At 37.8% G+C, this 23,254-nt stretch overlaps 2 protein-coding genes across 4 annotated transcripts; one reads left to right on the forward strand and one right to left on the reverse strand.

The window, feature by feature from the left end:
* Nucleotides 1–267: 267 nt before the first annotated feature.
* LOC112090426 (ABC transporter I family member 6, chloroplastic) lies at nt 268–10,415 on the reverse strand. Of its 2 annotated transcripts, XM_024161699.1 has the most exons (8): nt 9,957–10,415; nt 9,798–9,848; nt 3,275–3,496; nt 3,034–3,087; nt 2,568–2,690; nt 2,168–2,344; nt 1,282–1,390; nt 268–689 (listed from the first exon to the last, which is right to left on the reverse strand). In XM_024161699.1, exons 1-7 carry the CDS (start codon nt 10,362–10,364, stop codon nt 1,304–1,306), a joined length of 1,122 nt encoding a protein of 373 aa, XP_024017467.1. In that variant the 5' UTR covers nt 10,365–10,415; the 3' UTR covers nt 268–689; nt 1,282–1,303. The 2 variants fall into 2 exon arrangements, with proteins under 2 accessions (XP_024017467.1, XP_024017468.1); XM_024161700.1 differs by lacking the exon at nt 3,034–3,087.
* Nucleotides 10,416–13,288: 2,873 nt separating this feature from the next.
* LOC21395777 (ubiquitin carboxyl-terminal hydrolase 12) lies at nt 13,289–21,746 on the forward strand. 2 transcript variants are annotated; one of them, XM_024161718.1, is made up of 13 exons: nt 13,289–13,338; nt 13,639–13,774; nt 13,867–14,024; nt 14,411–14,535; nt 14,626–14,679; nt 16,263–16,382; nt 16,860–16,982; nt 18,617–18,694; nt 18,819–18,907; nt 18,979–19,090; nt 19,179–19,256; nt 19,464–19,577; nt 20,806–21,746. In XM_024161718.1, the coding sequence occupies exons 1-13, from the start codon at nt 13,332–13,334 to the stop codon at nt 21,472–21,474; spliced, it is 1,863 nt and encodes a 620-aa protein (XP_024017486.1). In that variant the 5' UTR covers nt 13,289–13,331; the 3' UTR covers nt 21,475–21,746. The 2 variants fall into 2 exon arrangements, with proteins under 2 accessions (XP_024017486.1, XP_024017487.1); XM_024161719.1 differs by having other exon boundaries at nt 18,982–19,090.
* Nucleotides 21,747–23,254: the final 1,508 nt, after the last annotated feature.

Raw genomic sequence — 23,254 nt, forward strand, 5'->3', positions numbered from 1 at the left:
GAAAGAAAACCTCCGCGAGGTCGTGAAGCGACATGAAAACCTCCGGATTAAATTGGACTTTACTTGGTTTACAATATATTTTGCACTTAATATATTATTTGATATATTTTCACTTATTTAGGTAAATCCTTTTAATAATCTCCGGAAAAAAAAGATTTAGATAAAATCCATAAGCACCATCCCTTATTGAGTCGAGGGCTATAACCAATTTAAATAGACACTCTTCTACTCTGTTTTTCAAACAACATGAGCAAGATGCAACAAATATGACGAAAACCTTACAATTTTCTTTCATCTTCTCATGTATGCTTCTGACAACATCAGATCCATTCAAATGTTAAAAGAAATTGCGCCCGCTCAGAAATGAAACCATATGCCTCGCTGAAGGAATAAAGAAAATTGACCTTTGTCTTCAATGTGTTTGATCCATGATTCATGTTTCATCTTTCGTTTTTTTTTTAATTTGTTTCCAAAAATACAAATGGAGGAGAGTAAAAACTTGACACCGGCCTCAGAAACACATTAGCATTTACTTTCAACTCCTCCGTTTTTACTGGCATGTTCCTATGTTGAAGGCCACTTTTCCGCATTGGAGGAGTAAACCTCTGGAAGGTCATAAAGCGGCATGAACGAGCACACAGATCCTCTCAATAGTACAGGATTGCAATGACCAGAAAAAAATGCCTGAACTGTTTACACAGAAGGGAAAAGGAAAAAAAAAAAAAAAAAAAAAACGATTAGCAGGATTTGCATATAAAACGAAGTATGTATTTGTGAGAAAGAAATAAGAAGGTTCAGTTCTTGTCTGGTCCGAAAGCTCGTAGCAAAATGAATTGTTCACAAATACCCTTACGGCATCTCAAACAAAACCAAACTACCTGGGGGAACCGTTAAATGCCGGCTGAAAGGTAAAGTTATTGCTGATGACCCTCAAATATGAAGGCCAAGTTGTATAATGTGAAACCGATGACTATGTCGCCATTAGTCCACTACTACTAAGTATGACAAAGGACCAGAATGAAGAACAAAAATTAGGGAAGAGAGAGAGAGAGAGAGAGAACCATACAACAACAACTGTATTTTTAATCAGAAGGCTTGAGATGAAAAATGTTGGCAATATAATGCAAGAGACATTTAGAAGAAGAATTACATGCTAAAGCACGCAATTAGAGCACAATGTAAATAGAAAAAAGGAGAAACGGAGAAGCATTAACAAAAATAGTGCAACATTTCCAAGATCTAAAGTTGAAGAGATCAATAGGGAGGAGAGAGAACACATACCTATTTGGCGGCACACTGGCATTTATGCGGCAGAAATTGTTTTATAACCTTCTTTCTCCAGATGTTTAGCGATGGAGATGTCTCCCGTCTTCACAATTTTCCCGTCCTCCTACAGTCCAGTAATTAAAATAATAAAGTTATAAGGATATGAATATATTAGCACGCTTGTCCAACATTTACGACTGCTTTTCAATAATACAACACCATGTTAAACCAAAATTCACTTATAAACACACTGTACAACAAGTTGCCGAACTAAAAACTTTAAAACTAAATAAGTCAATGAACGGTCAACTCTTGAAGTAACATGACTAGATTAAAACAAATAGAACACGAAACCTGTTTTAACCATGTTCCTAATTACTCAACCTATTCTAAAATTAGCTCAAAAACAGGGTGCAAGTCTTGATTACCGCAATAAAGTCCCTTTTCATGTCTTACCCTGAACTTGAATCGAAAAGTTAAAACAATCTTATTTATTTTAATAACCCAACAGACATCCTGTACAATCAGAGCCTTCTCTATTTTAATAGAAGAAACAAGGGAAACGAGGAAAAGGGTGAAAAGAAGAAGGGACAAACAATCCTCTGAATGACAAATAACAAGGTTCTGTGGGAGTGAACCTGTGAGTATCAAGGAACTTTGATTAAGTTTTTAAAGGCATTCAGAGACAATACGTCTCTGGAACTAATATGCATTGCATTTGCATACAAGGACCTCATCACCAGAATAACTTAATTAAAAGTTCAATTCTACTCTATGCGTGGTATCACAAAAGAATTCCTTGGAAGAAAATATTACCCTGTTGGTCTAATGTTTTCTTCTGACAAACAGATACACAATCAGTTCTTTTTACCATTATTCAATGTCTTCCACAATAACTTACTATAACATGAATATATGAAGGCTTTATGAATTCCAACAGTCGTAGGTAATGTGTAATCATCAACACAGAATTTTTTGGAGTTAGCAGCCCATTTACTGCCTTTGCCACATCACGAAGTGCGTCAACATCCAATCCAGAATCAATTTCATCTAATATAGACAAATCTGCCCCCAGAACCTGCAATCAGGCAAAAGCATCCAATTTATACACAGCGGAAAAATTAGGTATCTCAAACACAACAGGAATGATTTTAACATAACTCATGCAGTAGGACAAGGTTAAAAAAGGCCCAATTAAATAATAAATATAAAAGAAATAGCATTAACAAATTTTAATTTCTTTCTGCATTTTGAATTAAGTGACTGTACTTTTTCATGAACACTATTGACAATAATCATACCGCAAGTTGTAAAATTTCATTTCGCTTCCTTTCACCTCCACTAAATCCTTCATTGACGTTTCTATTCAGAAAGTCCGTCTTCATGTTCACAAGATCGAGTTTAGGAAATATATAAGCATAGAACTGCAAGGCAAAACAACATCTATGAAAAAAAAGATCAAATAAATATATAAGCATCAATCAAAATATAACTGCAAGAAAGTCTAAATCCTCATTACTTTTAGCTTTCACCATCCCGGAAAATATATTTTATTCACTAGCTGATAGTCCACTCACTATATACAAGTCATAAAGCAGAACATACAATGAAGGCTCCTATTCTAATAAAACAAGAAAATAAAACAATGACGATTGCCATTGTTGTAGCTCCCTGAACTTATGCCTTACAGATTGCAAGTAAATTGTGGTTGTCTCCTTTAACTAAAATAGAGGAATGGAATCACGATAACGTGTAAAAGTTCATTACCCCCAAATTCCCAGTTCGTGGAATCAAGTCCTTACTTCTCAGGTCAGTACTTCCCTTTTATGAAGAATGCATAAGCTATAAATAAGTCTATAACAATGCATCCCAACCAGAAGGTATGTCAAGAAAGAAATGAAATCATATGATGAAAAATAGGAATCCACTAAACAAAACTACTACAGCCAGACTATTCAAAATTACTCAGCAAGAAACAGAGATGAAGAAGTTGATAAGAATCAGATACCTCAATTGGTCCGAGCTCTGGCAGACCAAGTTTCCGTCTTCGAGCATTGTAAGCCATGTTGAGAAAATCGATATTGCTCACACCCGGAATCTCAATTGGGGACTGAAAACTCATAAAGAGGCCAGCCAGTGAGCGCTCCTCTGGCTCCATCTCCAACAAATTCTCCCCTTTAAACACCACACTACCACCAGTAACTTCATAGTCAGGATGCCCAACAAGAACCTACCATGTATTACCAACATTTTGTTAGGCTTCCGAGTACCTGCAATACAAATCAACACACAACCACACGAGAAAACACCACAGCTAGACTACTAAGGAACCTCAACCAAAGGATCCAATTCATTAATTGTCACTGGAACAATCACGAGCTCAGCTTGGCCAGGAATACAAAACAGTAAGAATAATTCTCTTTCGATATCCCTTTCTCCTAACCCATTCTCTCCCTTAAACCCCTCAATCCGTTGTAACCTCCCTACTCTCTAGGCACTATTCCCTAGCCTAGCCTAACCGTCTAAGCCAGCTCAGCAACCTTCCTCACGCACTCACATCCCTTCCCCAACCGAAAACGTTGCGAGCACCTCTAGAGTATGCCCGTTCATATTTATTCCTCCTAGGCTCGGTTGTAACATTACTCCCCTCCTCAAAAGAGACCTTGTCCTCAAGGTCGAAGGTAGGGAAACGCACTTGCAACTCTTCGACAACTCCCAGGTGGCGTCCTCGATGTCCCGACCCTGCCACTTAACCAGCACCTCCTTAAGGGACTGCCCCCCTTGCTTCCTCAGGCGCCCCTACAGCACGCTCTCTGGAAACAGTGGTTCGGGAATGTTCGTCGCGGTGTCGACAACAACCGGTTCCTGTGAAACCGCATGCCTGCCGACCACTTTTTTTAGCATAGACACATGGAAAACTGGATGCACCCTGGAACCTTCTGGCAGCCGAAGCCTGTATGCCACTGGACCTACCTTGCCGATCACCTCAAATGGACCGTGATATTTTGGGGCCAACTTGTTGCTAGGGCGCCTGGCCACGGATCCCTGCCGATAAGGTTGCAGTTTCAGCCAAGCGAGCTCACCCACCTAAAACTCTCGCTCCACCCGTTTCTGATCCGCATAGCGCTTCATTCGTTCCTGAGCGCGCTCCAAGTTGCAGCGTAATTGTTTCAGCTGCTCATCTCGTTCCGAGAGCTGCATATCCACCGAGCCAACTGTGGTTTTGGCCCCTGTATAGCGTACCAAAGTCGGGGGAGCCTGACCATATAGTGCTTGGAAGGGCGTCATGCGAGTAGCACCGTGGAAATTGGTGTTGTACCAATATTCCGCCAAGCACAACAACCTACTCCAATGCCTAGGTTGGCCACTGGTGAAACACCTTAAATATGCCTCCAAACAACGATTAAGAACTTCTGTCTGCCTATCCATCTGAGGATGGTATGCCGAACTCATACGTAAGGTTGTCTGTTGGAGGCGGAATAGCTCTCTCCAAAAAAGCTAGTGAACACCTTATCCTGATCACTCACTATACTCTGAGGTATGCCGTGAAGGCGCACCACCTCTCGACAAAACACCTCTGCCACCAACTTCGCAGTGAACGGCCGCTTGAAGGCAATGCAATGTGCGAATTTGGTTAAGCGATCCACCACCACGAAAATAACCTCATGACCATTGGATTTAGGTAGAGCCTCAATGAAATCCATCGATATGTCCTCCCACACCACCTCGGGAATGGGCAACGGCTGTAGCAACCCTGCCGGGCTCGTAGACTCCACCTTTGTTTTGTTAACAAACCCCACACTCAGCCGCAAACCGTTGCACATCCCTTGCTATACTTGGCCAATATACGTTAGCGCTAATTCACTTGTACGTCCTTAGAGCCCCAGCGTGTCCCCCCGTCGGAGTTGAGTGGAATTCTTCCAACAACTGCTGCTTGAGTTGGGAACCCGCCGGTATTACTATCCGACCTCAATGCAACAACACCCCACTCTTCACGGCATACATCACCTGGTGCCTCTCTGCGGCTCAATTGATCCTTGAGGGTGCAAAGTTTGGCGTCAGCGGCTACCTCTCGCTCTACGATTGCCATGTCTAGAAATTGAGGTCCCGAGATAGCCAAGAGCTCCCCTCCCTGCGTCCAATTGCCCCGGTGAGACAAGGCATCAGCCACTGCGTTCTCTCTTCCTGCTCGGTAGTGGATGTCAAACTCAAATCCCATCAACTTCACCAGTCACTTCTGTTGTGCCGGGGTACTAATCCGCTGCTCCAAAAGAAAACAAAGAGACTTTTGATCGGTACGCACAACAAACTTCCTGCCCAAAAGGTAAGCCCTCCATTTTTGGATGGCCAGAACCAAGGCCATAAGTTCCCTTTTCGTAAACAAACTTCGCCATTGTTCTTGGCGACAACCCTTTGCTAAAATAAGCCACTGGTCGCCCTTGTTGTAATAGTACTGCCCCTACCCCTGTCCCTGAGGCATCCGTCTCCACCTCGAACGTGTCATTGAAATCGGGTAGGGCAAGGAGTGGGGTCACCGTCATCCGCCAAATGCTCCTGGAATGCTCGTTGTGCCTCTCCAGACCAGGCGAATTCCCCCTTTTTTAACAACTCAGTCAAGGGCCGCGCTATGGTGCCGTAATTTTTAACAAAGCGGCGGTAATATCCTATCAAACCCAGGAAGCCTCGCACCCCTTTTACTGTGGTTGGGATTGGCCACTCAACCATGGCCCGTATCTTTCCCGGGTCTGCCGCCACACCCTCTTGGGATATGCAGTGCCCCAAGTATTCCACAGTATCCTGAAAAAACAAACAATTTTTTCAAATTGAGCACAAAACTCCCTTTCCTTCAACAGCCCCAACACGATGCGTAAATGGCCGAAATGCTCCTGTGAACTGTGGCTGTAAACGAGTATGTCATCCAGGAACACCAAAACAAATTTCCGGAGCAGGGGTTTGAACAACTCGGTCATCATCGCCTGGAAGGTAGCCGGAGCGTTAGTAAGCCCAAAGGGCATAACCAAGAATTCATAGTGCCCCTCGTGCGTCCGAAATGCCGTTTTCTCGACATCTTCCCACCTCACGCGTATTTGGTGGTACCCGCTCTTTAGATCAAGCTTCAAAAAGCAAGATGCTCCGTGTAGCTCGTCCAACAATTCCTCGATTATGGGAATTGGGAATTTGTCCGGCGCTGTCAACTTGTTCAATTCCCGGTAATCCACACAAAAACGCCAACCTCTATCCTTCTTGCGAACCAATAACACCAGGCTCGAACCCTGGCTGGGTATAATAATTCCTGCCACGGTCATGTCTGCAATCAAACGCTCAATCTCATTCTTCTGCGCATGAGGGTATCGGTAGGGCCTGATATTCGGGGGTTTTGCACCCGAGTGTAGCACAATAGCATGATCCCCTGTTCTGGACAGTGGCAGTCCCAGTTTTCCGGAGAACACCGATTCATATTCCTTCTCCAACTCCTCCATATAAGTCTTCGATGCCCCCTCATTCCGGGTATTGGGTGAAAGAGTGCTCTGCCACTGCACCAAATAACACTCTTCCCCCTTCTTGGCCATTTTAGCCACAGCGGTAATCGAGATAGGCTCTCGGGATAATGCCGACACCCCAATCAACTGATGGACCTTCCCTTCCAGCTCGAACTCTAACCACATCTGTCGAAAATTTGCCCTAAAGGTTCCCAATGTCCTAAGCCATCCAGCCCCCAAAACCACATCTACTCCCGGTATCTCAAATGGGTATAAGTCCAACTCAAACGCTAAACCAAACACATCCAGACACACCCCTCGGCATACATTATTTATAGTCATGCAATAACCATCTCCAACCTTGACTGTGTATTCCGAAATCGACAATACCGATAACCCCAACTCCTTAACTTTGGTCCAACTGATAAACGAGGAATTTGCCCCACTATCGATTAAGATGGTTACCTGTTTCTGCTGTATCTGACCGTACAATTTGAGGGTCTCTCCCCCATTAATCCCCGCCAACGCCTGCAACCTCAGATCCAGTTGGAGGAGCAGCAACCCTTCCTCCTCTTCCGAGTCCGTACTACCGCGGCCCTCCTCTGGCGGCGCCGGCCTTTTTTCTGGTTCGTTGTCGTCCTCTGCCGCGGTCTCAGTAGTGTGAGGGTTCCTGTCTTGCATCGGTGGCCGCCAATCCACGGCTCTCCACACCGGAAACACTTCTGGTTGTCCTTCCGCCGCTGCCGTTCCAACTGAGCCACGCTCGGACCACCACCCACCTCTCTTTGTCCCCCTTCAGCAGGCTTTTGGGTATTCCCGAATAAGGGACGCGGGTTGCTCATAAAAGCTGACCCCCACCTATTGGTCCCCAAACGGTTTGTCGTTTGGAGTGGGGACTGGAAGGGTGATAAGTGGCCTCCCCTTCCACGTGTTCCTTGGGCCTTCAATTTGTGTTCCAGCTGGAGGCCCAATTGAATAGCCTCATGTACATTCCTGGGTTGCCACATCCGGACATCATCTTGCAATTCCTGGTTCAGCCCATTCAAAAAAATTCCCAGGGTGGTAGCTCGGTCCATTCCACGAATTCGGGCTGACAACTCCTGAAACTGTTCCCCGTATTTTGCCACGGAGCCCCTCTGTCTCAGGCCCACCAATTGTTCTTGAACTGACCTGAATTCTCTAGGCCCAAAATGTTGCCCGAAGGAGAATTTCAACTTTTCCCAATCCATGCCCGGCTCTTCCTCTATGACCCACTCATAGTATTCCCAAGCCTTCCCGATGAGGAAATCAGCAATCACCTGGACGCGTACATCCGGTCGGATCATGTGGACCCGGAAATAGCGCTCCGCCCGTCTCTCCCAGACCGGCCACCCCTCGCCGTCGAAGGGGGGCAAATCCACACGAGGTGGACTCCCTCCAATCCTCCGTCGATGAGGAAACGGATTGGGGGGCTCGCCTCCAGCCCATGGCGGAAACTCCTCTCCGAACCGCCGTCGGTCACCACCAACCTCCCAGCGCTCAGGGCCGCGCCTCCTTTCTTGGTTATATCGGCCTGCTGCCCAGGTTGGTGGCGGCTCTACTTCAGGTGCTGCCCCTCGAGGTCGCAGTCCATCCGTTCGTACCGTATAGTGCGGCCGTCGTGCAGGAGGAACACCGGTGGACGTTAGATCCCAAGGTTCACTCTGTCCTGCTCCCATGGTGGTCTCCTCTACTCCTGCAGCAGGAGCGGCAACCGCCTCCTTCCCCCGTTCCTTTGACAAGGAATCCGGCAATTCGCGACTGAAATTCTCGACACTCCTTGACGAGATTAGACACAAGCTAAGGTAAGCCCTTGAGACACTCCAATCGGTCTAACCCTGTCAATTTCATGGTCAATTCATCCAACTTCTTCTCTAATTCCTCCACGCGATCACCACGAGTTCCACCCTTCGTCATTCTCTCCTCTCCCAGATTGTAGCGCGCTCTGATACCAAAATGTTAGGCTTCCGAGTACCTGCAATACAAATCAACACACAACCACACGAGAAAACACCACAGCTAGACTACTGGAGGAACCTCAACCAAAGGATCCAATTCATTAATCGTTACTGGAACAACCACGAGCTCAGCTCGGCCAGGAATACAAAACAGTAAGAATAATTCTCTTTCGATATCCCTTTCTCCTACCCCATTCTCTCCCTTAAACCCCTCAATCCGTTGTAACCACCCTACTCTCTAGGCATTATTCCCTAGCCTAGCCTAACCGTCTAAGCCAGCTCAGCAACCTTCCTCACGCACTCACATCCCTTCCCCAACCGAAAACGTTGCGAACTCCTCTAGAGTACGTCCGTTCATATTTATTCCTCCTAGGTTCGGTTGTAACACATTTCATCTTATCCAAGACTCAACTTTACATAAAATTAAAGAGGAGGAACTAGTAGTATAGCTTTCAGAAGAACCATTTATATCAGCCCTTTTAACAGATTAAGCACACTTTAGTCCCTTGGAAATTTTAAAGTGACAAATGAAATATACTCTTTTTTACCAACTGAGCAACTAAACTAATAGTTAATAGAAGAATTCATCTAAAATATCATTTGGCCCTTTTCTAGACGATTAAGGGCCAATTTTGCTACAGTGTTTTTCTCTTACAAAGAATTTAAATTTAAAAACTTTTCACCGATGGTTTTCTCACAAAGTTCCCACCAATGAATTAAAATCACTGATTTAAACACGTGAACCAAGCAGTCCCTAAGTACTATTCCGACTAATTAAATTATGGGATTATAACAAAAGCCTCCCGGTGTTTAATGTTTTATCATACTGTTGCGTTCTACCTTATTTTTTCAAAAATGTTGCACCTATCCCCTGTGACAAATCGTGTCAACACTACAATTTATAAATTTGTAAAATCTTCCCTTTAGGAGGCTTAAAAGCAGGAAATAGGCGCCACATTTCACATTTTTTAAAACACAAGGGAATGTTTTGTAATTTATCCCTTAAAAGTAATAATTACCTAAAAAAGGTTATAAATTTTGCAAGAAATAATCTAATTCTCGAGAAATCAGTTACCTTAGAGAACGTGCTCTTCCCAGAACCATTCTTCCCCATCACAGCATGAATCTAAACAAACACATCAAAAAAAAATAATAATAATAATCATCCACAATCAGACAGCGGATTTCCAAATTGACGGCGGAGATTGACAAATTGATTCATTGATCGACTAACCTCTCCTTCGTAGATGGTGAGATTAACGCCCTTGAGAATCTCCTGCTTGGACTCGGCTATGACGGCGGTCAAATCGTTGACTTCGAGGAGGAGCTTCTTCTCGCCTTCGCCGCCGGAAGTCGCCCGAGACTCGACGGCGGAGAGGCTCGCTCTGACGACGGGAGCGAGAGAACGCCAGTGGTTGGGGCGGGAAATGGAGAGAGAGGAAATTCTGGCAAAAGGAAGAGAAGAAGAAGAAGAAGAAGAAGAAGATGGCGAGGGTTGTGGCGGCGAGCAGAGAAGAAGAGAAGAGGATTTAGAGTAAGGGTGATGAGGAAGGAGGGTTGGAACAGCCATCGGAGAGGTAGCGGCTGAAGTTGAAGTTGAAAAAGAAGAATAAAGGTTGAGAAGCGGCATGAAAACGCTCATTTGGCTGGCAGTGCTTTTGATGTTAAACGCTAGCGTTTCCGGTTATTTGGGTTGTTTAGCCGCTTCATCCATACCAAGTTTTGCCTTCAACTATAAAAAAGGACTACCCCCTCAGGTAGCCGGTCTAGCAGTAGTTTAAGGTGACGTTTATTTTTTATATTCGTTCATGATTTTGAATCATGATTCATAATTTTTTATAATATTTTTTTATAAAAAATACACGTAAAATGAAAATAATTCTGAATCATAATTTTAAATACATAAATCAAACGTCTTCTAAATTTGTTATTATTAAATATGATTAAAATTATATTAAATTAAAAAATATATAAAATAGATAAATTTTAATATAAATTTAACAGTTGAAAAATAATAAGAGATTATTAATAATTTATTTTTTTAAGGACTATGAGAAACTTCCTAAAAAAAATATCACGAGCAATAAGAGTCTGCGAATTACCATAAAAACAAGTCTCTATCTCACTTTTTATTCCTATTTGTGATTAAAAGTAAGTAAGTGTTTGGTAAATTTATTTGGTATTATTGTATTGTTAAAATTTTTTACTATTTTTGTATTGTTATTTAGAAGATATTGTTACTAGAAACATATAACACTAAGCTCTCGTTTGATTCGTAGGTTCAAATTAATTAGTTTGAACCTTAAATCATGCTGGTTTGAAGAAAAGGTTTAAACTTTCAATTTTAAATTACTTAAATTATTTATTGTTGTTATTCTTAAAATTTTGTATAACTATCAAAAATAGTTGAGTACAATTTAGCATACTATATTTATTAAAGATTATTAAACCTTAAATAATATTTAAATTATTGTATTTTTTAATTTAGTATGAAAAATAAAACAAATAAATAGAGAATTGAGTTCAAATATTAAGGTTATTTTTGTAAATTTCGACAATGACAGTAGAAGTAGTTGTGCAAGAGTAATTCCTAATTTTTTTCTCAAATTATGCTATTGGGGCAGCAATTTTTGAAGCCGCTAGACAAAAGTAGATTTACAAACACCCTGGCTTGTTGTAATTTCTTTATGAAAAGCTAAAAGCAGTCTTTAAAAGCAATGCTAAATAGACACTTTAAAGTTGTCATGATTACCGTAAGTGTATGAAAAATTATGTATTAAATTACCATGAAAATGGATAAATGAGAAAAGTGTATGAGTTTTAAAGGTTACGTTTTAATATGTGGCTACTATTAAATATACAAATTAAATAATGTAACATGATAAGAAACTAGGGTACGTTTCACATTGATTTTATAAGATGCTTTTAGCTTTTTTAAAGAAATTACAACAGCTTATGGTGTTTGGTAAATCATGCTTTTGTCCAACAGCTTCTAAAATAATTGAGAAGCAGGTCAGAGGTTGCTTTACACAATAGCTTCTGCTACCATCATCTAAATTTACTAAGATAACTTTAATAATAAGACTTAATTTTCAATATACCTATTTTACTTTTTCCATACCAAATTAAAAATATATATTTTTTTTAAAATAGTTATTTAAAAATTAAAAATCTTTAATAAGTATGCTATATTAAATTTCATTCAAATATTTTAAATAATTATCAAAATTTTTAAAAATAACAATAACAAATATTTGTAGATTAATAATTTTTCTTTTTGAATAAAAGTGATTTATTTTTAAGAACTATTTTAACTAATAAATTTAATATATATATATATTTATATTATGAATATTGACCACAAAAATATAAATAAAACTAACTATAAATACGTGTGATAAATTATGTCTACTTTCATCATCTTACATTTCAACAATTATTTTATACAGAGTTTATCAAACACTTAAATTTCTGGTTTTGGTATTCATAACAACATTTTAAAAATATGTACCAAACACCTATATACTTTTGGTCACAGCAACAACAAAAATTTTTAACAGCACAATAATGTCAAACTGGCCCTTAATCTCTTTAATTGTCATATATTTTCTATGTTTAACTACTTAATTTATTACAATCGTCTGATTAATATCTATAGTGAAAGTAATAATGGTTAAAGCAATAATACCATTTGTGGGTGAATATCGAGTAACAACTAAAACTACACTAGTGATTAATGTTGATTGTTATTATTTTGAACTCATTTCCTTAATATGATTTGAGTTTTGATTCAAAATTTTTGCGAGAGAATTAAATTCTCTGTAATAAAATTATTATTTAAGTTTTAAACATATGTACAAAATACTCCTTATTATCGATTGTCGTTCTTTAATTGTGGGCCCAAATTGTGTAATTATCCAGTCAGCTATTAGAACAATTTTAACTATGCCAGTTATTTTATATTTTTAGTTAAAATAACTAATGATTTAGTTAGCATTTACCTTTTCTCCACTCTAACTATTAGTTAAATGGTCAATTATTTTGGAGAACTCATTTTACACTAACTAAATTTAACTAACAAGAAGTGACTAGTCATTTAATTTTTTATATTATTTTATTCTTTCAAATTATAATAAATTCGTAAAAGTTTTTTTTAAATTTAATAATATTATTTATATTTTTAAGTTTAATAAATATTAAAATAATTTATATTTAATTAAAATAAACAGCGTAATAAATAATTATAATGTATTAATTAAAAATTACTAGTTAAAATAATTTTTTAATTATTTTTACTAAATATAGAGTTACAGAGATACTCTTATAATGTTAAACATTTTAACTGAATTTTAACTAAAATTTAACTAAATTGTGTTAGGACCCGCCATTCACAAATAGAACCCAAAGAAGAAGATTACTTCTTCGGTAAGGTTTCAAATAGGACAAAACATAGAAAAAAGGTTCTGCAAAAAGAAAGGAGCTTTTTTTTTTTAATTTTTATAATGTTAAACATTTTTTTTTCTTCTACGTGTTATATATAATTTCCGATTTCTAGCTCCACATTGTCGCCAATTCTCTCTCTTGATCGCTCAGTCACGGTCTTCAGCTCATGGAAGGTAATAAAATCCTCTCCTTTTTCCTCGTTACTCTCTGTGATCAGTTGAAAATTCAGCAGAAATTCTTAGTAAGAAATAATAGAAATAGTTTTTTTTTTTGTTTCTTTTTTTAAGTTTTTGATAAACTTTAGTTATTATTAAGTTGATCTTGTACACTAAGTAATCTCTGTATGAGCTTAATTATCAAAATTATGTTTTTTCTTTTTTCTTGCTTTTCGAATTCCTGTTGTGGGTATTCAATCAAGATGCTTGATTTTTATTTAACTTAATTTGTTAACTAACTTTAGTTGCTGAAAGCAGAAAAATCAAGTACCGTGGAATTTCAGTCACTGGGTGATACTTCAAGTTGGCGTTTCACATGGACAATTGATAACTTTTCAAAGCTTAATGTCAAGAAGCTCTATTCTGATATTTTCTCTGCAGGAGGCTACAAATGGTAACTAAATTTTGTCGTATTTGTTAATGTTGTTAATTAATCAGTCATGTCTATTGGCAATAAAACATTCTAATTTTAATCGAAACGCGCAGGAGGATATTAATTTTCCCGAAAGGGAACATTGTGGATCATTTGTCAATGTATCTAGACGTTGCTGATTCGGAAACTTTGTCTTCTGGATGGAGTAGATATGCCCAGTTCAGCTTGAGTGTTGTGAATCAAGTTCATAGTAGACACACAGTTAAAAGGGGTATGCTATTCTCTCTGTTAAAATATAAAAGCTATTGTTGGCCCACCTCCTAATAGCTTAAGCTTTTAGAATTGATTAGTAAACTAACATGGTATTAGAGCTAGCTCTTAAGTTTTAAATGGCAAAGACTGCCATGACCGGAGTAAGTAGGACCTCTGCTCTTCAAGGGATTCCGCAGAGAATGAGCAGTCCGGAACCACTGCCATGACCAGCGGCACAGACCCATTGACAACATATGCAAATAGATCCTAGATCACACACTCACGCACCCAACCACTTGAGTGGTTCCTCTAGAGAAGTTACTAGCATGAAGTAGGATTAGCATTATTGGATAGCGATACCGATTACGCGCCTAGCTAAAATTGTGTTCATTTTGTATTCTGCAGATACTCAACATATGTTCAATGCAAGGGAGAGCGACTGTGGTTTCGCTTCATTCATTCCTCTTACTGAACTAAATTCTTCTGCTAGCGGTTTCATTTTGAAAGATACATGTATCGTTGTAGCGGAGGTATATTGTTATTGGGTATTGATTACTTTAGGAAGGACTTGAGTTTCCAAATTTTGTGTTCAAAAAAGCATTGTTCGTGTCACGTTGCAGGTAAGATTGAATCGTTTGGAAGAATCTGAAGCAGACCTCTATACTATTGTAAAGGTAACACTAATTTGTAGTTGCTTGACACATGTTTAAGTCCTTGTACCTCTTATTTTTAAGTCATTATGTACAATTTCCTTACTTTAAGTTTCTTGTGAAAAGTTGGACTTAGAGGAAAACTGTAAAGAAGTGAATCAATTGCAATTCCATAGATTTAATTTTGTTTTAATGGTGCTGTCTGGTGCTTGTCTGATCATGATGTTCAATTAAACTTGCTAACATCGATGGCTTCTGCATAACAATTTTCTTGTACACGTGCGGAATCATGTCTTTCCAAAAATGGGTGTGTCTTAATCGCTTATTAAAATAAGGGTGTTTTGGATGTTATCATTGATTCTCTAGATTTTTTGGGTTATCTTTTAGACTTTTTTTTTTTTTTTTTTTTTCTAATTATTGGGAAGTTAAAAGTGGCACTACAAGCGGAAAAAAAAGTCAAGATTGAGATATAATCACTGTTTGGGAATCATTTCTGTTCACGGTAAAAATCCACCAACCTCAGAGGATCAAAGATTTATGTAGTTATTTTCCTTCAAAATTTTGGTTTATCTTACGCCCGTGGAAAAAATTTCTGGCTCCGCCGCTAGAGGTTCTTATCTCATCGACAAGGACTTGGAACTTCATACGCTTTCTATCTAATGCTCTTTTGAGGAGTGAGAGCCCTTATAGCATGAGAGCCTTTGAGGTATGGGAGTCTTTGAGGCATGAGAGTTTTTGACGTATGAAAGCATTTTAGGTATAAGAACCTTTAAGCATGAAAGATGAGCTCTTTCATTGAGGAAAAGAATTTAAGTCTTACTTGTCATATTGTATGCAACTTCTGGAATAGATGGTTGCTTGCTAACATGCAATCTATGTTGCATATACACCTCCAAGGTCTTTTCTTGGGCGGATCCCATATAAGGGGACCGATCCCTCTTTATTTAAAACTCCCTGGTAGACCGGGTCTAACATAACCTGCAAAACTTATGTATTTGGCTAATCTCGTTTAATATGATTTCCAAGTGTGTGTGTGTATTTTTTATGTTGAGCTCTTTCTTTGTCTAACTGATCGCTATGCGATTGATGCTTATTTTCGCATGGATTGGTCTCCTAGATCCGGGTTTTATTACATACCAACAACTATTTCGTCATAATCTTGATTCTTGGAATTGAATGGCTGTTTCTCATCATCGAGCAATAGACACTGAGGTTTTTTACTTGTCATTTAAAGCTTCTTAAATGACTTCTAAAATACAGAAGACTTTAGCTCCCTAGCTTCCACCGTTCCACGGAGATGTGGAAGGTTGACTTTGACGGGTGAAAACTAAAGTATAACAATTTCCATGTCTAATGTCTTAGTAGTGTCATTCTTTCTTCAAAGTTTATATTCCCCTGACCTTAGTTGCTTCATAATCCACTGAAGGAGCTATTTGATTTAGTTCAATTGATAATATCAAATTCATTATGGCAGTTTTACCAGGGCTTCTTATTCCCATAAGAACAAAGGCTTAAAGTATTTATTTGTCTACCATTTTGATTTGCTTATAAGAAATCAATTTGACTTGTGTTACATCATTTAACTCTGATGTTTGTTTGGCTTCTAGGTTGCCCGTGATGAGGATTTAACTAAACAGATAGGAAAGGATACATATTTTGATCATGTAGATCATGACAAAGTTCATAGCTTTATTGTCAAGAATGAGGAGCCTTTCTACCAATTTAAGGTAATGTTCCTTTTTTTGTCTCTATAAAATACCTTTTACCTCATGTTTTGTAGTTGCATGCTGGTGAAGATGTTCAAGGTCATTCCATAGGTACTCTGGAACTAATTTTTTATTGGAAATTGGCATTTCATTTAGTTTCCTTAGGAGTTTTCAATAAGTAGACTGAGCATATGAGTAAGTTTTAATATCATCGAAGAAATGCGGGGCCCAATTTCTTTTTTTTTTAAGGGCTCAAATAATCCGATCTATGTACCTTAAGTGTACACTAAAATTGTCGAATCATATGAAAAATTATAAACGTTCAAGGATTAGAGCGTTGTGTGGGGAAAACTCCTATTTTTGCGTTGACACTTGAATCAATTACTTCCTTTAAATATTGTTGAAGATTGTAGAATTTTTAGTTGAAATTAATTATAAGCGCTATTTATAGTTATGTTTTACCATTATCATGATTCTAACTATTAAGTTTTCTGTCAGGAAAAGGTTGCTAAAGAGTTTGGCATACCAAAGCATTGTCAACGATTTTGGCGGTGGGCGGCATTCGAAAATCACCTTTACAGGTTTTTCAAGCCACTGACATCGTTGGAGGAAAGACAAACTGTAAGATTGCATATTCATATGTTGAACAATCTATTGTCTCGTGTCACTTGTAAGTTTTAATGCGGCTTTTAAGGCATTCGTAGGCTTTTTTGACCTCATATCTTATCCATCCTTTATAATTCCTATTAAAAAAAAAAAAAAAAAACAAAAACAAAGCGAGAGAATTAACCTGATTGCATTAGAGAAACACTTACTGATAGGATCAATGTCATTGTCTGGTTATGGTCAACCTAGTTGATTCATCAAATGTGTATACTAATGATTGAGGCAGGTCCCTAAGTTGTCTGCAATAGCTGCAAGTGGAGGTTTGGTTGCTTTAAAAAGAACTGCTCCCTTATTTCATTATGCTTGATAGCTACTTATAGAGGATATTTGATTGTATCATATATCATTTTCATTCAATCGGTTATTTCTTCACTGCCAGTCTATTGTCTTTTGAAATTCGAAATTCTTAGAGCATGTGTGGTAAAGGGTTCAAATCCCGGTCCAAATGGTTGTAGTAGTGTTTTTTCTCACAAAAAGTTGAATTTGATTCAAACCTTCTGGTTTGAACCCATGAATCAAACGGGTCCATAGTGGGTTTCACGGGAGAGATTGAAGAACTGATAAGACTTTCTACGGAAAGGTTACATGATAAGCCTCCGTTGACCATGGAGGAAGACGAGTGTATTCCAACCTTGATTGAATAAAGTAGGTTAAAGACAATATACACAATTCAGCCCTCTAGAAAAAGGAAAGAATTACAAAGGGTGGTTGTGCAATTCTGTTTTCCTATGTATTTATTTTCCTTTATTGTATTTTTCTTGCTAAAAAATTAGGTATCTTCAATAAATCAGAAATTAAATTTTGGATAGTTAATTGAATCAGACTATGAATTTTCATCATAATCTGACACGTACATTTTAAACGTTGCCTTACAATTGAGGAGTATTAACAGACATGTAGAAGATTTAGTCAGGTTGTTCTGGGAAATTGTAATGAGGGTGGGCGACTGTGAAGCTAATCTGTAATGGTGTTTGTGTTGCACGTCAATTTTGTAATTTTTCTGGCACTAAATTTTGTTAATTTTTCTGGCTTAAATATCTTCTCTGAGCAATATCAATATGTACTTGTTTTGAACTTTTAATTTTTAAAACAGAAATGGACTGCTTTATGACAGGCTAAGGCTATTTCTCACAAATGTAAACACAAATGAATGAAACTGAGAAACTTTATTAAAAAAAGATTCAGGAGATAGTACAACTAATTGCGAATTTTCCAGTAATTCGAGAAACTGGACTCTCTCCCCTGCTTGGAAATTCTCCAAGACTTTTCCCAAGACAACTCTCTGCTTTCCAATCCCCCCTCCCTCTCTACTACTCTTCTTTTTATTCTTTTCAACAACCTGCAACAAACACTCTAACCAACCAACCAACGACTCTTTCCACTGTGATGTACACAATCCCACCCCTTATACAACTGATTACAATGTATTCACATAACCACATGCCCAAACCAATAACAAAACCAGTACTCACCCAACTGCACACACTTGTGCCTCCTAACAGACACTTTCCTGAGTAAAGGCTTATCACTTTCATCCATGTTTTCTTGAGCGTGCACTCTTTTGATCGTTAAAAAACCGAATACCGTAGGTTGGTGAATTGGGAGAATTTTCCAGCACGGAAATTTGTGCAGAGCTAAAGCTGTTTTTGGAAGTAGAACTTGATTCGGTAATGTTATCTCAGCCACTCTATAACACTTTACCTTATTCTTGAATGATGAATTTGTTTCTAGATTTTTAAACTGGAATGATGAATCCTTTACTGTACTGTCTTACATTTCACAATTGTTTAGGATATGCAACCTGTTGCTCCTCCAGAAAAGACTGATGATGATACAATTTTATTCTTCAAGCATTATGATCCTTTGAAAGAGGAGCTGCGGTACGCATTCTCTCTCTCATCTTCTCTCTCTTTCCTCAGTATAGCTGCTGATGATATATTTTATATGATAGCAGGTATGTCGGGAGGCTGTTTGCAAACAAACATGAGGAGCCTGTCGAGATATTGACAAAGTTAAACAAAATGGCTGGATTCACTCGTAATGACAAAATTGAACTTTTTGAGGTTACTTGGTGTCGGTGTTTCACTCGTTTGGATTACCTAGTCCTACCTTTATCACTCATGACCTTAAGTATCCTCTTTGAGTATGCAGGAGAGAAGGTTTGAAGTTGAACCCTATATCTTGTCTGATGAACCCAGTTGGCTGAGCTTCGCATTTGGTGTTAGTCCGGTATATATTGTCAAAGGCTAATTTCCTACTATTTTTCTTTGTAAATACAAACCAGCTATAGTTAACTGCTTTCATATTTTCTGGTTAAGTTTCCCTTTTTTGGGGAGTGGTTTGGAAGTCAGGATTAGGTATAATCTAATATTTGCTTCAATGAAAGTTCCTATTTCCTCTTCGGTCTCACCACACTTTTCTTATAATTTTCTCCAGCTTGTGAATGGTGGCGTCATTTGGTTTCAGAAAGTTCGAGCTGAAATTAGTGGACAGTGTCGCTATCCAGATATTCCTTCTTTCTTTCAGTTTGTGCGTGGCCTCAAACGCCAGGTATTGGCTTTTCCTTTTTCTATTCTTTTTATTGCGGAGCAAAATTCCCTATGATGTATGCTTCTTTGTCACTTTAGGATCACCTCAATTGTAGCAATAGCTCAGCAGTTAAATAAAAAAGAAAGGATAGCTTTACAGATTGTGACTAAAACCTTTGTAGAAATGTTAATAGTTTTGTACTAGAATTCATGGAAGCAATTCGAATAGTTGGCAAAGCTAGGAAGCGGATGAGTTTCTAGTACAATGTTTAGGTTCTAACTTCTTAATGAAAGAAAAAAGAAATGGGAGGATCATTTGGTTCAGTTATCACAGAAAACTATCAACTGGATTCAATGAGTAGGATCTTCACCTAGCTGGCATAGCCATATTCTTTTCTCATAAAGTCACATTACATTGGAATTTCTTCTTTCTGGCAGTGGCGAAGAGAGGGGGTGGGGGGGTGGGTGGGAGATAATCTCCTAGCTTTGATTTGCTAAATATACCTGTGTTTTAATACTCATAACTCTCGACTTCCAAACCACAAATTACTGCAAGAGAAATGCTAGCATCACTCTTTTTGTCACTCTGTTTGACGCGTGAATTCCACTAGCATGATATATTATTATTTAAACAGAAAATAATATATGGAGTCCACGTGCCAAATAGTTATATCATGTTAGTGGAGTTCACATGTCAAATAATAAATGCATAAAGTGACAGAAAGAGTGATGCTAGCATTTGTTGTTACCGTAATGTTTCCATTATATACCTATTACGATAAGCAGGACTTTGGGTAAATATTAAAGTGAGAAGAACCTGACAACAGGGAATCCGCCCCCAGAGCAATCAATATCCTCAGCCAAAATTGAACAGTCGGAGCAAGAACCTGTTCTGGAGGAAACTAAGGCCTGTTTAATTTTGTTTTGGAAACGTTTTCACATATTTCCTGAGATTTGTGATGTGTCTTTTGAAAATGGTTCTGGAATAGCATTTGGTATCATTTTTCATTGGAAAACAAAAATGAAAACGAAACTTCATACTCAGGCTGAACGTGATCCTTTTAATAACTTTTACAGTAATGAAAAGTCTGTTACTCATCTGTACTAGAAAGTGAGGAAGTCGACTCTTAAGAGGACGGATGTGCATGAAGAAACTATAACGGCCATGACCCAATACTAGTCAGCTTCACTTTGTTCTATTTTACCTTTGGTTTGTTATGTCCTCCAATGCTATTCTTACTTTGTTTCAGGAATCAACTTTCGGAGAAATAGGTTCCTCTTCCTTTGCTGCATTAGACATGTTGTTTTCCGACATTAATTATGTCTTAAAAGGCTATTCGGCCAGCTTGCAGCCCTCTCAACTTACTGATAATGAGATTGCCGCTGCATGGGAAACCTTTGAAAAATGCCTCGCTATGAAGCTTGTCAGTGTCATTAAATTGGGGAGAGCGCTTGAATTCAAGAATTCACTTTCCAATTTGCTTACTGCAAATGCCTTTCCCGATGATATGGTGGATGAGATGACCAAGTTTCTAGCAAACTTCGACCGGAGTTGTGAGTTATACATGTCTGCAGAGCAAGAGCTAAGAGACGCCAAAGAGATGCAAAACTCAGTAAGCAGGCTCAAGACTGTTCTGAAGGAATTGTCCTTTGAATTCACACCTATAAGGAATCGAGCTAAAGAGGTTGATCAAGAAGTTGCTGAGCTAGAGGGACAGTTGGCTGAAAGGAAAGAAGAGAAAACAAAGCTCAGGACCAGTCTTGAAGATTTGGCTGGTCGAGCAAGTACATCAAGGCAGGCGCTGATCAATGCCGAACAGGAAATGAAGCTGTTTATGCACAGAAAGGAACAAGCGGAGGAGACGGTTGGTGACATTGAAAGGTCGTGGGAGTCCTTGAAGAAAGAGTATTATTTCTGACTTCTTAAACCTTTATACATTTTAGGCTTCCAATAGTTGAGAACAATTTATTATGAATCTTTAAAACATCCAAGATACTTGGATTTATCCTCCAGTCACTTGAAAATGTTACCTAATAGAGTCTATAATTTGCACAATTTGAAAATACTACTGTTGTCATGCCATCAAAATCTTACCGATCGCCGACCCAAGAAGATAGGAGGCGCGGTCAACTCCAAGCAACTTGATGTTAAAAAACACACCTTTGATGGACATGCCACAGGACTTATATATAAGATGAAAAGTCTGCAATTCTTGTATGATTTTGTTGTGGCCTTGAGCCCCATCTCGGTTATTTATTTATTTATTTTCTGCTATGGTCCTTTCGGTAGTTCCATACTTTCACCACTGAGAGAGAAAAAAAAATCACTTTAAGCATATTTGAATGTAGTTTTAAAACTTTCATAAAAAAATAATAAATAAATAAAAGTTTTAAAACATGTTAATGAATAAACGGAGGAGTATTTCTAACAAATTACTACTTAAACTTTGATTTTTTGGAAGTCTTTCTCTGACGTTAAAATTGGCTACTGATTTCTGAAATTTATTAGAGATATTCACCTCCCAAATGCATGGCAAAATAAAACTTTTATGAAAATAGTTACCTTAAATGTAAAAGGTTCTAGGTTTTAAGGGTTTTAACAAGAAGGAAGTGAACATTTTGCATTTAATGCAACTATATCAGTTAAAATTTTTTGTTATTATGTGACTAGAATGTGATTCTCTCTATGAAATTCTAGAGATCTTTAATCAATTTTTTTTTTTGTCAGGGACCAAAATAGTAAAAGAAAATTTCAGAGACTAATTTATTAAAATTAGAAGTCCATGAATCAAAGTCACACATGCTCATAATTTCTGAACAAATTGTACTAATAACCCAAAATAATATCATAATCTTTTTAAAATAATAGTGTAACAGCTATTAAAAGATAAAATTTAACATATATAAAATGATAACTGAAATGGTTGAATACAAAAAGTTGGAAAAAACAAATGCATCTTCTTTTCTATACATAGTATAGTGCATAGAGATTCACAAGTTACAATATTTGTGAAAATAAAAAAGAAAAAAATGCAGAGTTTATTTTAGAGTACATGCAATTTTGTTAGTATAGTTATTTGGCTAAAAAAAGTTAATAATTAAGAATAAAAGATAAAAATTCTGACCCATACACTTTTAAAAGATATTTATCTCCATTCCTAATAAAAAATAAAAAAATTTGCGTGGACTCTGATTTAATTGTGACTGTAGGTTGCCGATCTGAAAGGCAATGCCCAAACCACATCCATCGGCTATTGCCCAAGACTTAAATAATTCAAGACTTGTTGCGAAATCCAAAATGTGTTTTGGATGAAACAATTAAATAGTAAATATAAGATTTTCTAGAAGAAGGGATGCATTTTAGGAAATTTATTTTAGGGGATAATTAGGAAAAAAGTATTAATAAGGGTCATATTTAAGAAATAATATTTTAGTTGCTTGAAAAAATGTTTAAGTGTGAATATATTTGAGAAAAATTTATTTAATGGGCAAATTAGGAAAAAAAAAACCATTTTAATGAGAAACGTTTAAGGAAAAAAAAAAAGAAGAAGAAGCAAGCATGTGTTTGACCTTCAATTGTTGAAGTAAAAAAAAAGTATCGCGTTTTGGTCGAAACCTTTAAATAGTAAATATTAGATTAAAAAAGGACAAATTTTAGAAAAATTATTTGGTGGGGCAATTAGTTTAAAAAGTATTTAC

This window comes from Morus notabilis, unplaced genomic scaffold (genome assembly GCF_000414095.1).
Source record: "Morus notabilis unplaced genomic scaffold, ASM41409v2 Scaffold818, whole genome shotgun sequence".
NCBI lineage: Eukaryota > Viridiplantae > Streptophyta > Magnoliopsida > Rosales > Moraceae > Morus > Morus notabilis.

What these genes read in the sequence shown, in the direction of transcription:
- LOC112090426 (XM_024161699.1), bottom strand. Translation starts at nt 10,364, where the DNA reads ATGAGCGTTTTCATGCCGCTTCTCAACCTTTATTCTTCTTTTTCAACT. An exon ending in CACGAACTGGGAATTTGGGG is followed by an intron (nt 2,691 to 3,033) that starts GTAATGAACTTT and finishes TTTGCCTTGCAG; the next exon opens with TTCTATGCTTATATATTTCC. An exon ending in ATGAAATTTTACAACTTGCG is followed by an intron (nt 2,345 to 2,567) that starts GTATGATTATTG and finishes GCCTGATTGCAG; the next exon opens with GTTCTGGGGGCAGATTTGTC.
- LOC21395777 (XM_024161718.1), top strand. An exon ending in ACCTCTATACTATTGTAAAG is followed by an intron (nt 14,680 to 16,262) that starts GTAACACTAATT and finishes TTTGGCTTCTAG; the next exon opens with GTTGCCCGTGATGAGGATTT. An exon ending in TGGAAGTAGAACTTGATTCG is followed by an intron (nt 18,695 to 18,818) that starts GTAATGTTATCT and finishes ACAATTGTTTAG; the next exon opens with GATATGCAACCTGTTGCTCC.